The following is a 15,451-nucleotide window of genomic DNA, read 5'->3' on the forward strand; positions in this document are numbered from 1 at the left end:
TGTGGTCTGTTGTGCCACAAATGAGTAGCAACACAAAAGAGTGAAAATCTCAAGAGTTAAAGGTTCCCAAAGTTCAAATGTGGTCAGTGAGACAGACTGGACATGGGGCCAAAAAACCTCAAAGGGAAGGGTTAACACTGGAGGCAAGGAGGGTGTTTTTGACCCACCTGACAGAAGTAAAGCCACATATGAGATTATAGCAAACACATGGTCACTAATATTTAGTGTCCAGTTTAAAATACCTATGCTTGCTTTTTTGAGACTTCTTAATGCTGTGTAGTTATTGACACATTTAAAATGCAACTGTTAACTGCAGTCAGTTAAGATGTTGAGCAATTCTACTAATTGGATTTGATTAAAATTATGAAAACTATCTGCAAAGGTAAGGACATGGAATTTAGGACCACGTGAACAGGTTAGCCCAAAGGATGCAGAGGCATGCAGAATGGCAGCCTGACCTCATGGCCTGTGGTGAGCCCCCAAACCATGCCAGCCACATCTGGGAAACACTAAAGCACAGCACTGGGGGAGGGCCCAGAGGATCGGAGCAGAAAAAAGGATAGGAGCACAGGTGCTGAGTTGGCATGCTCCACTGGATCCTAGGGTGCTGATTATATACCTTTCTTTCCTTCTCAAAATATATTGTAAACCGGACTAAAGAATTCCAGTCAATGTCTTAGTAAGTGCCTTGTTGTTTCTGGATAGGTTATAGTTCACCAAGTTAAAGTTTGCTAAGTGTGTGAAGTGTCTTACTTTGTCTGGATGTTGTTTTAAAATTTGCCAAGTACATTGTTCTACCCAAAAGTTCTAAAAGCTTGCAAGTAAAAATTTATTGTCAGATTCCCTGAGAATTTTATTTTTTCTTCTATGTATCACCCAGAGTGAATCAAACTACCTTCCATTGAACTTGCTGAGTGGGCCAGGGCATTACAAAGGTGATTTCTCAAACCAGACAAGCTGCAATTTATAAATAAGCACACTGCAGATAAAATGGGGCAAAATACAGACTAGCAGCTAATGCCACTGTCACAGTTCTGCTTGACAAACAAAAGCATTCAACATCTTGTCAGAATCACAAATAGGTCTCCAGCTTCTCTTTCACTCTGATGATGTAGAATAGTCCCACAAAAACACTTGGGCTGGGAAAGAATTACTTCAGTGACCCTTCTGGCTTACAGCCCATCTGCCTCTTACGGATGCAGCCTCTGTCTGGAAAGGCTCCTGAAGAGTTCCAGGAATGGGGAGCTTTAAGTCATTGGGAATCTATCCTTTAACTGCTGGAAAGGGTGTTCCAGCAAGCAGCATGAGGGGATGTAACCTTGGGCCAAAAGGAGCCTTCACTTCACATCTGAAGTAACATTTGTGTGCTCCAAAGCTTACCTACTTTGTTTTTTTCCCTGCCTGCTATCCAAGGAAACACAATAACCCGAAGCACACAGTTTGTCAGATATCAGGTGTTGCTATCAGGCTACCAGATCCCAGTAACTCGTGACAGTGTTCAGCAGGCTGTGTGGGTGGCTGAAAGATTAATCTACTTGCCAGAAAAAACACAGCAGGGCTCTTTAGTACAGCCCACCCTTGCGCTGTCAACAGGGGATGTTGGAACAGGGTGGTTGGGAAGAACATCAAATCCCACATGTATGAGCTGAGGGTGTCTGTCCTTCCTGCAAACACGAGCAGCGGATGAAGTAACGCCTGCCAAAGCCTCAGGGCTGAGAGCAGTATGGCACTGCTCATCCTCACAGCCCCCAGATGGGCCAGCGTAGGCTACTGCAAAATATCTACCAAGCTTGGAACAGGATCCGGAAAGGACAAACAAATCAGCTTTCTTTTTTCTTTTTTTTTTTCTTAGCAACTTACATCTGACAGCTCCGTGAAGTACTGGCACTTCCTTCCTTTCACTTGCAAACTTGTCAATCTCAAAAAAAACCCAAAAAACAAACACAAAACCCAAGAAAACCAAAATAAATTGAAAACACTTCTTTTACATCTTTTATTTTGCTCACCCACCTAAGCCCAATATGGTACAGAATAGTCTCTACATTCCCAGCACTGATCTTAAGAGTCTTGAATTTTCTTCCAGCTTTTAATTACTTCTGTCCCATAGTCTCCAACATAACTTTCCTAGTTATTAATTTTATCTCCTTTGCCTCTTTGCTCTTCTTACTTTGTCAATCCCACTGTGCAATTGTCAAGGCTTCTGGCATACTGGAGTCTCTACCAGCACACCCAACTTCCCACCTACTAGCTCACTCTGGATCCTTCTCTCTCTCAAGTCCCAGTCATCTGTCCCTGAGTCTTAGCTCCCCTTCACATTAATCATGTCCCATGTTCATGTACTATCCTACCAGCCCAGTTCCTTGTGAAATCTGTACCTGGCTCTCCAAACCTGCTCTTCCCTATGCCAGCTGGATCTCAGGCTCCTCGCAAGGTCCCATGGAACTTTCCTCCCTCACACTATCTGCCCAAGCACCGGCAGAGGGATCACTATGAAAGGAGAGAGGAGAGGATGTCAGAGTTGATCTGGATCAAGAGATCACAGCAAAAGCTCTGAACTGCTCTGCTCACAGACCCTGCTTACTTTGGAGATGCCAAACACAGACAATTCTGCCACATGCAGCACTGATGAGGGAGCAAGGCACAGTCTGATCAGCACCAGGGTGCACAGATATTGAAGATTCAGGAGACCAAAAGAGACCTCAAAGAGTAATCTGCTCCACCACACTGCTCCAGAAAAACTTCAACTATACTTATGTCATTCCTGATTAACACTCAAACAACGTTAATGATGCTAAAATCATGAAAATCCAAATTCAGTAATCCATTCCATTGCTTCAACCTCATTATTGCTGAGCCCACTACATATCATCTGGCTGGGCACAGGCATGGACAACGCTGCTTCACAACGGCTTTGTGATATTAGAAAGTTATCACCCTTGTTAACCATGACTCTCTTCATTCCTTGAGCTGAAACAGCTCCAGACATTTCAGCATTCTTTCATAGGCCATATATTCTAATTCTTTTAATTATATTCATTCCTCTCCTCTGGATACTCTCCAATTCATACACACTTTTGTTGAAGTGTGTAGCTTGCCTGGACATGGTGTTACAATTGAGGACTTCCCATGTCTTCCATGCTGTTATCCTGTCTTATGTATCATCATACAGAATTTGTTTTTATTGCAGCAGCAACTTGAGTAATTTACCATAAACCTCAGCTCTTCCAAAGAATGACTGCCTAACCCCTTCCTTATATAGCTCATAACTACAACATCTTTGTCCTGTTGAAAACCTTAGTTTTAATTCTCTCTCCAGCACAGTCACAGTCCCACTTCAACTGCTACTGCAGATACAGCAAGTACCACTGAGGCCACTGTTAAAAATGCTCTGTAGCACTGGCTGTTAAATTAAAATGTAATCTCATACTGTATTTGCTAAAATTTTCACAGGTATGTGAAAACTACAGCGTTGAAAGTGAATGAAAACTACAATAGTTTGTAGACTTTGTATTGTAACTTTATTTGTAGACTAGCCTTTTGTAGATTTAGGACAGAAAATTTGGGCAGACTTTCATGAAGACAGTAAAAATGAAGACTGGACAAAAGGACACTGCCTTAGCAGGATCCAGAGCTTAGCTAAAAAACAGAACAGTACCATGTTTCTGAGCTATCTTAAGATTTTTTAGCAAGGCAAAACAACTAGTCTAATTCTCAGCGAATTAATTAATTAAAATAAAAATTAACATGAGACACAAATACATGAGATGAACTGCAGACCATATGGCTAAAATTTGCCAAAGTTAGAAGCAACAGAAAAGAGGTTCTATAACATGGAAGGCAGTTTGGTTTTGTCGGCAGATGAATCCACTCAACTATCTCACATATGTGCCAACAGATACCCAAAGATAATACAGATTTACTGGGCTTTCTATCACCGTTTTCCTCATCTGGCCCAAACTGTTCCACAGATCTCTGTAATTGTACCTTTTTCTTTTTCATTTTCTGTGCTAAGTTTCTAACACAGCTTTCTTAAAAGCCACAGAGAAAGACAGCATGTTACTTTGAAGAAAATCAACTTTCTTTGAAGAGCAACATGAAAGTCAGAATTTTGTATGGTTCATTTCACTTCAATTCTTTTCATCACACTCCCTCCACATTTCAACTTAGCAGTAAATATAATCTCTAGCGTGCAGCATCCTCCCACAGAAGCCTTAGCACAAATCACTAGACTGAGCTCCTTTATGAAGTTGCCCAAGTCTGACAGCTGACTTTCAAAACATGCTGCGTAATGAAAGAGATGGTCAAGCATGCCAGCAAAATGCACAGCAGTTTGCACTCCCAGACACCAAAGTGTGAGGAAAGTTTTTACCTATTTCAGTCATTTTCTTTCTAATTTTCTTAAGGCAATAATGGAGAAGAAAATAAAGCTTTCACATGTGTTAACATTGAAACAATAAGCCATATCAAAACAACGTTGGGATGCAAATTAAATGAACTAAAATCATCTGCATGTGAAGCAAGGTAAATGCTGTATGCTTCTGACAAAATATATTTTAGCTCTTAAAGAGAGAAGTTGTGTGATGCAGAAAGTCAGAAGGAGTGAAAGTTCCTTCATGAAATAATGGGATTCAATAAGTGTAAGATCTACAAAACAACTGATTGTTCCCTAAAGGCAGAGCTCATGGAGTCTGCAAAGAAACAAACACAGTTTTTATCCATCACTAGCTAATTTAAATAACAGATAAAAATTAATTTGGTCCCTCCAGTAGAAGCAGTAATGTAATTAAAGTTAACCCCATAACTTTAGGTTGCCTTCTATCATAGTACTTAACACAAATTAATTCTATTTTACAGTGCACTTTATACAACTTTATTATATTTTGTTCAAATACACTGGCTTGATGACAACATGCAGGTGTTTAGAGCATCTCAACATTTATTTACATCATGCTGATGGCAGCTATTATGCAACTACATTGCCCAGAATCTGTTGATCGCAAAGAAATGGATTGTACTTTTCCAACATGCCAACAGAAGGTTTATCCATTTTTACCATGATTCTCTTATTTGGGCGTTTATGGAATAAAGACTGCATTGATTTTATGAGAGGGGGAAAAAAAATCCCTCTCAACAATCAGAGTCAGCAGTTTTCAAATATGAATAATTCAGAATATGAAAAAAAACCTTGTCTCTTGGCCTGTGAGGACATAAAGTCAAAACATAGTCATGCAAGCTTATACTTTCTATAAAAATTCTGTTTGTGTTAGATTTCATTCTAAAACAACAACAAAATATATTCATATTCATAAATTCATCATCACATTTCATTCAACAGTTATTATGGCATGTGTTTCTTATTTAAAAAGAGCTTACCTGACACATCTATAATAAGAATATTGAAATAACTCTAAACTACATTAGTCACAGACAAATCCATTTTCAGAAACTGAGATACCTGGCAAAACACCATTCAGAGTGACTAAGAGCCAAAGCAGAAGAAACTGCAAAAGTTATTTTTATTGCTGTAATCAGAAATGTGAAACTAAAACAGCTGCTTTTTAGTATCTGTACTTAAAGTGAAATAGTACAGCCAAACAATATTGTTAATAGTTAATAAATTCTGTTAAGGTTTTAAGGAACTGTACGTTGAAAAAAAAAAAGAAAAAAATATTGTACCAAATGCTTTTCCATTCCACAAGTCCTACACTACCTGCATAACCTCACCTAAGAACAGACCAAAATAAGACCTATAAGGAACAAACTTTGGGGAGGAGGGTAAAAAAGGAAGAAAAAAAGTCAGTGTCTTAGCACAGGACCCAGCAAGACATTCATACTTCAGACCAACTGTGTGTGCTACCAGTGCACTTCCAAAAATTCTGTAGTACAGTATATAAATAAAAAATAATATTTGATTTTAAGTGTGAAGCAATTCTCTCTAAAATGCAGGGTTGCCCAAGTGGGTATTTGAAAATGGCCCTTAATTTTAGAACACGGTACACTAAGAAAAATTTTCCTATTGGAGAAAAATAGACCCAATACCAACCAGCAGCAACCTCTGTGCTATGTACCATATTTTCCAATAAATATTTCCAAGATAATTCTTCCAGTTATCCAACTGGAACACAAATAAATACACAAATCGCTTTCATATAAAATTTCACTACACTTCACAGTGTTCAATTCAAGCTAATTGTTACAATGAAATATTCAACTCCAAACACAACATCTAATCTGATAAAGTGATAGCAGCCAAGGAAGAGTTGAATTTGCCTGTTTCATGAATTCCTGACCTGGATTTAAACCACACAAAGTAAATAATACACAGAACTGCTAACTACTGCAGCATCAATGGCTTCATTAAAGAAACTCATGATAACATTTACACCTATTGATTAATGTTTTGGTAGAGTTACAAGACTTAATTGTCTCTGCAAGGTGCAATTAGATTTATTTCAATGATGGGAACTTACTGAGCATGCATTACTAAATAGCAAATAAAAGTCAGTTCTGGCACTAATTTATCACCTTTGATCTGTTAAAATATGTTACTGCTATCAGCTATCTTAAATAATCCAGAGACCAAGAAAAGAGCTCTTTTCATACAATACCGTTTAAGGTATGTACAGAAAATCTGTTTGGGAGTGTAACAAATGATATTATCTATGTATCTACTATCGACAGAATATCTATTATTAGGCCCGTGGTTGCAAATTACTCTTCCCTTTCTCCATGGTCCCATCCCCCCAACAGCAGATCATTTTCAGTGCCATTATTGTCAGGCATATTAAATTTTCAGGATGGACAGTTGTGGTTTCCAGGTCTCTATTTACCCCCTGAACTGTGTTTTAACTTGACATTTTTACACTTAAAATGACAGACCAGAGATATAATAACGTTTTGCATGCTACAGCTACGGAGAACCAGATTTGCAACTGACTAGTGGCAATACCAGCAAAATTAATTAAAAACCCCAAAACCGTCATTCATTAAAAATCACTCCGTGACATAGAAAAGACGCGCGTTACACACATTTCTGTGGCTGAAACAGACGTTTTCTAACCGAGGAGATGGCGTAACTAAGGAGATGGATTTCCCATGTGAAATGGTACTACCTCTGCCTTACCTGCTCCAGCTGTTGGGAAGGGGAAGGAAGAGGGACGCGGCCCCGGCAGGCGCGGAGCGCAGCCCGCGGGTTACGGCAGCGCGGCGGCACTCGAGTGACAAATGGCTTACGGGAGCTTGAACAAAGCCATGCAGCTCTAGAGGAGCATCGCAGGGAACAAAGTCATCTCTTTGACAGCTCCTGCTTTTTTTCAGTGGAGCTGAAACAATACAGGACTCCCCGGGAAGACGCTAACAAAGGGGAAGCAGAAGGAATCGGAGAGAACCAGCCCCAGCCATTGAATTCCGCGGCAGCGGTGAAGTGACACCTTCTGAAAATCACCCGCACGCCTCCTTACACCTTCCACCGAACAAAGGCAGCCCGACAGCGGCAGGGAACTACTTACGGGGGGGTTTTCTGGCCGTGCTCCCGGCGCAGCCTCCTGGCCCTGGGCTGCTCGCCGCTGGCGTTGCCGAGCCGAAGGGCACATGTAGCACGGACCGGGCAGCGCGGAGGGCAGGGACAGCCCCGCGCGGCTCCGCACGGCCAGCGCTCCCGGAGCTGCGAGGCCGGGATGCGGAGCCCCGCGGGAGGCTGCGGAGCTCCGGTCTGCGGCGAGGCTCCCTCCCGCTACCGGCACCGCAGCGGCCCTTGCGCGGGGGAAGGGATGGGGCGCAGGGTCCTACCTGTGCTCCCTCTCCCTGCTGCCAGAAGGAAGCGCCGGTGGCTGCTGCGGGCGCGGTGCCGCCCAGCCCGTCGGATGCCGCCCCCGCGGCGGCCGCCCCATGGCAGCGCGGCCGCCGCCGCTCACGGGCGCCCCGCAGCGCCGCGCCGGCATCCCTGCCCGCATCCTGTCCGAATCGCTGTCCGCATCCCTGCCTGTATCCCTGCCCGCATCCCTGTCCGAATCGCTGTCCGCATCCCTGCCTGTATCCCTGCCCGAATCGCTGTCCGCATCCCGGCTCGAATCCCTGTCCGCATCCCTGCTCGAATCCCTGCCCGCATCCCTGTCCACATCCCTGCCCGCGTCCCACGGCGTTCGGCCCCTGCTGTTGGCAAGGAAGGGGTAAAGCTGGGTTTATCCGCACTCACCGGGACCCAGCGCTGTTTCACTGCCCGAGGAGAGGTCTGCAGCTCCAGAAGCACCGTGCTCTGAACCCCCGTTTGTTCTCTCCTCACAGCGAGACCGAAGTCTGGACCCAGCGCCTATGCTGTAGCTAGGCAAATACTTTTCCCCTTAGTTTTCTGAAAAATAGGAGGAACTGCAAGAAACAAAAACAAACCCAACTGTCCCCCAAATCAGAAGCACAGAATTCAGCATCCCTTTTTTCTCATAGCCTTAAATCTGCTATTTGTACCAGCTCTTCTGGGGCCCCACTCTTCCAACTCAGCTCTCTACTGCAAGATTTTACCAGTTCTGGACACTTGTTTCCTGAGTTTCCCAGGGAAAACATGGTAAAAGCACAGGCTGCACTTAGTCCAATCCACTGTTCCACTTCTGGAACCAAAATTCATTACATGATTCAAGGTCTTTCACCACTGACAAAGATGTGTTTTGTCAGCCAGCTCTCCAGATTCAGACGGTCCCTGGAGAAAAAGGGCTTGCAGCTTTAGATTTTGTCTGCTCCTTAATTTTTTGGCACAGTCAGAAGTGGACCTTCTGATATTCTTAAAAGGAAATGGGTCCATAAGACTCATGCTGGGTTGGACCACAGATATCTTACCTTTTTTTTTGTCTCCAACTGTGCCTGATAGGAGAGGTTTTAAAGGAAGAATACAAGTTTAGGTGGGCATTAACTGATATTCTCCCACTCCTTAGTGAGCTCTTGCTCAGTGAATTCCTGTGTCAAAGTGATATTTGTGTAAAAACCTAGTCTATGACTGAAATAAACACTAATTGCTAGAAAGCACTTTTTCACCTGCAGTCTAGAGATGACTAGTCATACAGGCTCTGAGAGGTGCAGTCTGTTCTCTGTTCAGTCCCATCACAACTAAAGCCACAGGGCAATCTACAGGATACTGATAATTCAGAAGTTTAAGCTCATGCACCAGGTCTGTTTAGGTGCCTGTTAAGTATATTGACTGCTACCTATATGGATTTATACCCAAAATATATAGATACAAAGCACCCTGATACCAGAGCTGAATTTTGTAGCAATCCTCCAAAAGTGCTGCTCTCCACAGCACCTACACATTTTTAAGAGGTAGAATTGGGTGGTAGAGATAGAAAACTTCAAAAGTAGCCACCAGGAAAGAGGTGAATCTTTTGATCTTGCTTTTGAAACTTTTACTAATTCCTTCATATCGGTAAAATTTCTCAATTGCATCAGACCTTTGTTGGCAAAGGTCAATTTTTCGCTTTCCTGGAGTAGGGAATAAATTAAAAAGTTGTTTTTTTTTTTTTTCTTAAGAGCCAACAATTTTTTGAAAGCGATGCAATCACAGATCTCAGCAGCAAAATGATGAATGGGCTTCAGGCATGCATAGCTTTATTAGCAAATCTTATACTTTGAGTTTAGTGTATCTTATAGAATTATTAAAAATCTAGAATTTCTGTGGAGAAACCCGAGCATTTCCAGGATGTGCCATGGTCACTGGAAAAGACCCAGCTCCACTAGGTGGCACAAAGACACCACGTGAAAACCAGCAGCAAACCGGGAGTGCCTTCCCTTCCACATCTTTATGTATTTATGCAAAGCAAATGGGTACAGATAAAGATTGCAGACACAGCTATAGTCCAGCAACCCACACATGTATTTTCAAATAAGTTTTCAAAAACAAGTTTAGATGTCACCGTGCTCCTTTGGACTAGAAGCTCAGAGAAAATCTCCCCAAAGAGCAGTATCTGCTCCTGCAGACCTTGACTAACTCACAGCTGAGTAACCATGCTGAAACTCATTTCTGTGTTTGTATTCATGAAGACACAGCCACCCCTGCTCAGGAGTATTTAAACCAAGAAGAGGCTACTGATATTCTCATTTTCCCCATTTTCCTACATTTGCCATCATGCCATTTTACTTAGTTTAATTCCTGATCCATCACCTTGAAATGGTAAAGGACACACCACTGACAGCACTGGTGGGGCAGCTCCGCTTGGATGATGTTAAGCTTGCAGCACACACAGGTGGGAGAGGCACCCACTACAATAAATTCCTAAACTCACCCAAGCTCTAACATAGATATCATTAATATCAAGACAAAACATTGGCAATTATTTTTATACTTGCCAATTGCCAAATAATTGCCATTATACTTGTAATTTTTAAAATGTCAGGTCATAATATAGATAAGGGTCAATTTCACCACAGCTGGATAAGCACTCACCTGATCACACCGTGGGGAATTGTAGGAAGGATTGCTGCCCCTATGAAGACTGTCCAACCCTTGCTCAGAACAGGGTCAGCTACAAGCACGCTGTCCGGGACTGTTCCCAAGTGGGTTTTGAATACCTATGTGGAGGAGACTCCACAACTTCTCTGGGCAGCCTGTTGCACTGTTTGATCACCTTCATGGGAAAAAACCCCAATCCTACATTTCAGTTGAACTCCCTGTGTTTCAATTTGTGCACATTGTCTTGTACCTCCCCTGGATACAACTAAGAGGAAACTGTCTCAGATGCTTTACTCCCACTCCCACCCACAGCTACACATGGAGATGCTCCCTCCCTCGAGCCTTCTCTCCTCAAGGCTCAACACCCCCAGCTTGCTCAGACTGTCCTCATGTGAGAGATGCTCCAATCCCTTAATCATCTTTGGGCTCTTTGCCGCACTTTCCAAGAACATCCACGTCTGTGTTGTCTTGGGAGCCTTTGGAAGACACTGTGTGCTGGGGAATTGGCTACTTTGGGCAAGCCATGTCTGCAGCCCATATGTGGGCAGGGGCTGCCCCTGTGCAGGGAATCTCTGCTGCTGCACTGTGGCAGAGACAACCCTGACAGGAGATGGATGGGCTGGCTCTTTGTGGCTACAGCCCTGCGGTAACAGAGCAGCCACGGACACCGTTCAGCTAGCGCTTGCACAGCATCAAGGCTTTCTCTCCCCCACACCGTTTACACTGCAGGATGAAGGGTAAGGCTTTGGGTCTAGGAATTAATACTGCTGCAGCTACTACAATCTTTGTGTGGCCTATGGTGAGAGGATGAAATGAAACTGGAGTAACATTTTATATAAAGTTGCAAGACTAGGGTACCAAAACCACACAACCCTGGTTTCTTACACTGCTAGCAAAGACAAAGAAGTATAAAGTTCTCTCCCAAGGAATGATTTAAACCCCCCCAAATCCTGCAGGTTTCATTAAGGAATAACAGCATTTGACCAGGTTATGCTGCCTTTACATCATTACATCATTACTGTATAAAATATTTTAAATTGAAAGACTGAATTGCTCATGTTTTTTTGTTTTTTGTTTTTTGTTTTGTTTTGTTTTTTTTAAGTTAGCATCACACAGGAATGAATGTCAGTGCTTCTCAGATTGAGGCAAAAAACCAAATTGGGCTTTCCAACTGAATCCTAGAATTACTTACTTAACTTCAGGTCAGTCACCTAAATTTTAGGGACATAATGTAAGACACAAAAACCCTAAAATCTACTAATTCTAAGAATTTCTCAAAAACACATTATGATGTTTAATTGAGAAATTCAGGTTTTAATAAACTGAAAACACCTGTCCTTTTATTATCTCTAGATTCCCCTGCTTCTCATACTCAACTTTGTTCTGTAGAAAAACAGCCCCATCAATTATTGCTTCTCCTTTATTATTTCTTTAAAGCTATTCTCCCCCCTTCCTAGGTGCAGACAGTAAGACAGACAACTTGAGTATATGGAGTTTTATCACAATTTCATGTCTGCCACACTCCCCCTGCAACTCACCCCAGCTGAGGGCTACACACAACATCCAAGGGTGATTTTGATCTTCCAGCAGGTGAGACCAGCATGGAAACCTCCTGCAGCAGATTCCAGGTGAGCCACATTAACATCCTGCCCAAGTAAGGCTCATTTCGTACACAGCATATGCAGTAGTCACAGATTTAAATCTTCCACAAATTTGTGCTTGCTTTCTACTTCATTAATCAAAACACTTGATTTCAAAGCAAAGTTATTAAAAAATTACCTTTGTTTTACTCTAGTTGCTTATAAAAGTGTACATAAAATAATAGTAACAGAAAGGCAAGTTGACAGCTATATTACAGTCTGAATATTAGAAATATTAGAAATCTGCACAGGCTTTGGTCACCAAAATGATACCAATATTATTATAACACTGTGTTCATTGAGGTTCTCATTCTTTGTAATTGATATAGCCCTGTAGGAATTACTATTAATTGAAGTCTTATGGTTTTAATTGTAATGCCAAAATACCAATTTTTCAGTAAGGTGAAATACACTGTTTTCAATAAAGTGGAACACTAGCTTTTAAAAAAATAATTCCAATTTAAAAGGGTTAATTTACAAAATAGGAAGTTTAGAAGTCACCACTGAAGACACTGAGAGCAGGACATGAGTTTTTTCCTTCTTACTAAATCAACCTGAATAATTAACACCAATTAGCATCAGTGGAAACTACTGACTTAATTACAAACAGTATTAATATGTAAGTAGAGTTAGAGACAACAAGCTCCTCATTCCTGTATGTGGCAAATGAAAGATCTAGAAAGTAAAATGCACAAGATGCACCCAGCATGGATACACAGTTTCCTACATGGCTGAGAAACCCAAAGGTACTTCTGACTTGGTGATCTAAGCTGGTTTTAATCAGTAAAATTTAATATATATGATACAATATTTCCAGTTAGCACAATGTTATTTTATATAAAATACCATAGATAATGTATATAATATGTGAGATATATATATACACATAATATATATATATATATATAATATAATTATATATAATTTTCAAGTGGAACAATCTTGTTGCAAACTAGGTAAAATCTAAGAGAAAAAAAAAATAATTTATTTTTCCCCCCTGTTATTTAATATGTTTGCATCTTAGAGATGCTTGCAATGTTAGCTGGTAATCACAGTTTTTTACTGGATGTTAAGCAAGCAGAACAGGACCTTTTGGCCAGTGCAAGGATGTGCAGCAATGCATCCTCCCATTTCTAGTGCTCTGTATAATTCTTATGAATACACATCATGTCACCCTGCTGGTGTGTAATTATTAGAAAACTGTATATTCCTAATTGCATCTTACTTTAAAGCCCAAGTTTGAAATGCTCCTCTTCTAAACACACCAGATATTTTCAAGATCAGTTTTCACTTCATTTACCTAATATGTATGTCACAACATAAAGCCCATTGTCACCTCTCCAACAGCTTGAGCTTAACTGTGAATGACTCCAGGTGTTGCTCTGAGCTTTTAATATAAAAATTTGAAAAACATCTCCAGATATGATTGAAAAGTTTGAATATAAAATACTTTGATTTATTTCAGTATTTAAAGTATTTCAATACATCTTTAAAATTTTTTCTCTTCACTTTTTATTAAATATGGACATATTTAAAATGAAATTTCACACAAAGGTGAAACAAAAGGAGATTGACAGAAACAGTAATAAAGAATAACATATGTATTTTTTATTAAGAAAAGGTTCAGTAAACAAAATGCATTCACAGAATAGATAATCAATACTTTTAAATACCATAAAGAATAACCTGAAAACAGAAAACACTTGTTAGAAGCACCAACATAGGAAATCATCATGAGTAGAAAACTGGCTCAGCATTTTTAACACAGTTGGGGATTTTATTCTATGTTAGCTCACATTAAGATGAATAAACTTCTGCAATCATATGAGATAAACAAACAAATAAAATAGTAAAAGACTGTCAAATCAAGTACTCATTTCCTTCTAATAATTACTATGTTTCCAAAATGGTAACCAAACTTAGCCAGGCTTGATATAAAACCTGTCAAACAGCCAGGAAAAAGTCAGTCACTCCTGCCAGTTGGGAAAGCAGAATTTTGCAAAGTTGATTACTTCACCCGTTCTCAGAGGTTTCAAAGGTAATCACTGATTTGAAGAAAACAGAGGTAAAATACAAGACAGTACTCATAATTTATAAAAAAAAAAGTCCTTGTAACAAGGTAATGCTTCAGTTACTCAAGTACTGGTTATTCCTTGAAGGTCACACTTCTGTGGAGAAAGAAAAGATGTCAAAATAAAGGTAACTATTATATTTTACTACTTAATATTAGGATAAAAAGTAGTAATTAGCTTTAGCCTCCTCAGATGCTCTTCTGTTATTCCCAAATATCAGCAATTAGCATATTACTTAAAACTCTACACCACTGGCCCACAACTAAAATGATTTACAAAAGTAAAAGTGAGACGAGGAGGAAGAGAAAATTTCTTGAGAAGATTAATCAGGTTAGAGAAAGACAGCAGTAACTCTACAGAACAGTAATTACAGACTACACTTCACTCTGGTAAGCTCCCAAGAAGGAATAAACAAGGATGAAAGATGGTAACAGTACTGCTGAGATCACTCTACAGTAACTGCTACATTTAAAAGGCAAGATATGCATAACAACTGTATGTGAATTCAGTTGTTAAAAACCACCTTCTTTAAAAATACACACTTCATGAAAATGGGATATTTTCTGGTAAGATATGGTACAGAGTTGGCACTGTGACAACTAGGGATACAAATATTAGATAAAAATAGTGCACTACATGATATCCTCCAAACATAGCAACTGGACTTTTTATTGCTCTCAGGACTCACTGTAAAGCAGGGAAGACTAAAGACAATTCTCTACTGATGATACTCATTCTCAGAAATACAGTATCTGTCATCATCTCAGTCAAAATGTTGTTTTGCAACACAACAGGGTACGCCTAGGGGCTCACCAGTAAAGCAAAAGGCTTATCTGCTGTTTCATCCCCACTGTCAGTATCTCATTTGCTACAGTTTCCACTTTCTGCTTTGCCCAAAAATTCGCAGAAGAGAAAAATTGCTGACAATGTGGGTTCATGCCACGCTGAGCTCAGTTCTCAAGAAACCTGTATTTTTGTTAACAAAAGTAAGCTTAGAATAAGCCATATGTATTTACCAATAAAAATAAACTTTAAAATCTGTTAGTTAGATTCATGAGCTGTCAGAGCACACATATTTCCTACAACAATCACTCTTATCCCTCCCTGTCCCTTTTCACTACAATTTATTATTTCGTATAGGACAGACAGGATATACAGTCAGTAATCAGGCCTGTAACACAGAACTGGCATCATCTAAAACAACAATGATCTCTAAAAGAACAAAAATGACAGTGAAAATTAACAGGTTAGAGGGCAATTTCAATTTCTTTTTCATGGACTATAGCGATCACACTAATCTTAGACAT

The 15,451-nt window shown here is 40.4% G+C and overlaps 2 protein-coding genes across 8 annotated transcripts in view; both read right to left on the reverse strand.

Moving 5' to 3' along the window:
- CRACD (capping protein inhibiting regulator of actin dynamics) overlaps nucleotides 1–7,768 on the reverse strand; it is a 125,558-nt gene extending 117,790 nt beyond the window's left edge. For all 3 annotated transcript variants that reach the window (XM_015624079.3, XM_015624078.3, XM_015624076.3), the window contains exon 1: nucleotides 7,509–7,768. The gene's annotated coding sequence lies outside the window, so the exon portion shown is untranslated. The remainder of the gene's footprint in view (nucleotides 1–7,508) is intronic.
- A 5,890-nt stretch (nucleotides 7,769–13,658) lies between these two features.
- Nucleotides 13,659–15,451, reverse strand: part of CEP135 (centrosomal protein 135) — a 34,346-nt gene continuing 32,553 nt past the window's right edge. For 3 of the 5 annotated variants that reach the window (XM_015625581.3, XM_015625578.3, XM_015625580.3), the window contains one exon: nucleotides 13,659–14,240. In XM_015625581.3, coding sequence (XP_015481067.1) covers nucleotides 14,219–14,240 — 22 coding nt within the window. In that variant the 3' untranslated portion in view covers nucleotides 13,659–14,218. Of the gene's footprint in view, nucleotides 15,111–15,451 lie in introns of all 5 variants that reach the window. The other 2 variants (XR_001521191.3, XM_015625582.3) reach the window with 2 other exon arrangements.

Source organism: Parus major, chromosome 4, assembly GCF_001522545.3.
Source record: "Parus major isolate Abel chromosome 4, Parus_major1.1, whole genome shotgun sequence".
Lineage (NCBI taxonomy): Eukaryota > Metazoa > Chordata > Aves > Passeriformes > Paridae > Parus > Parus major.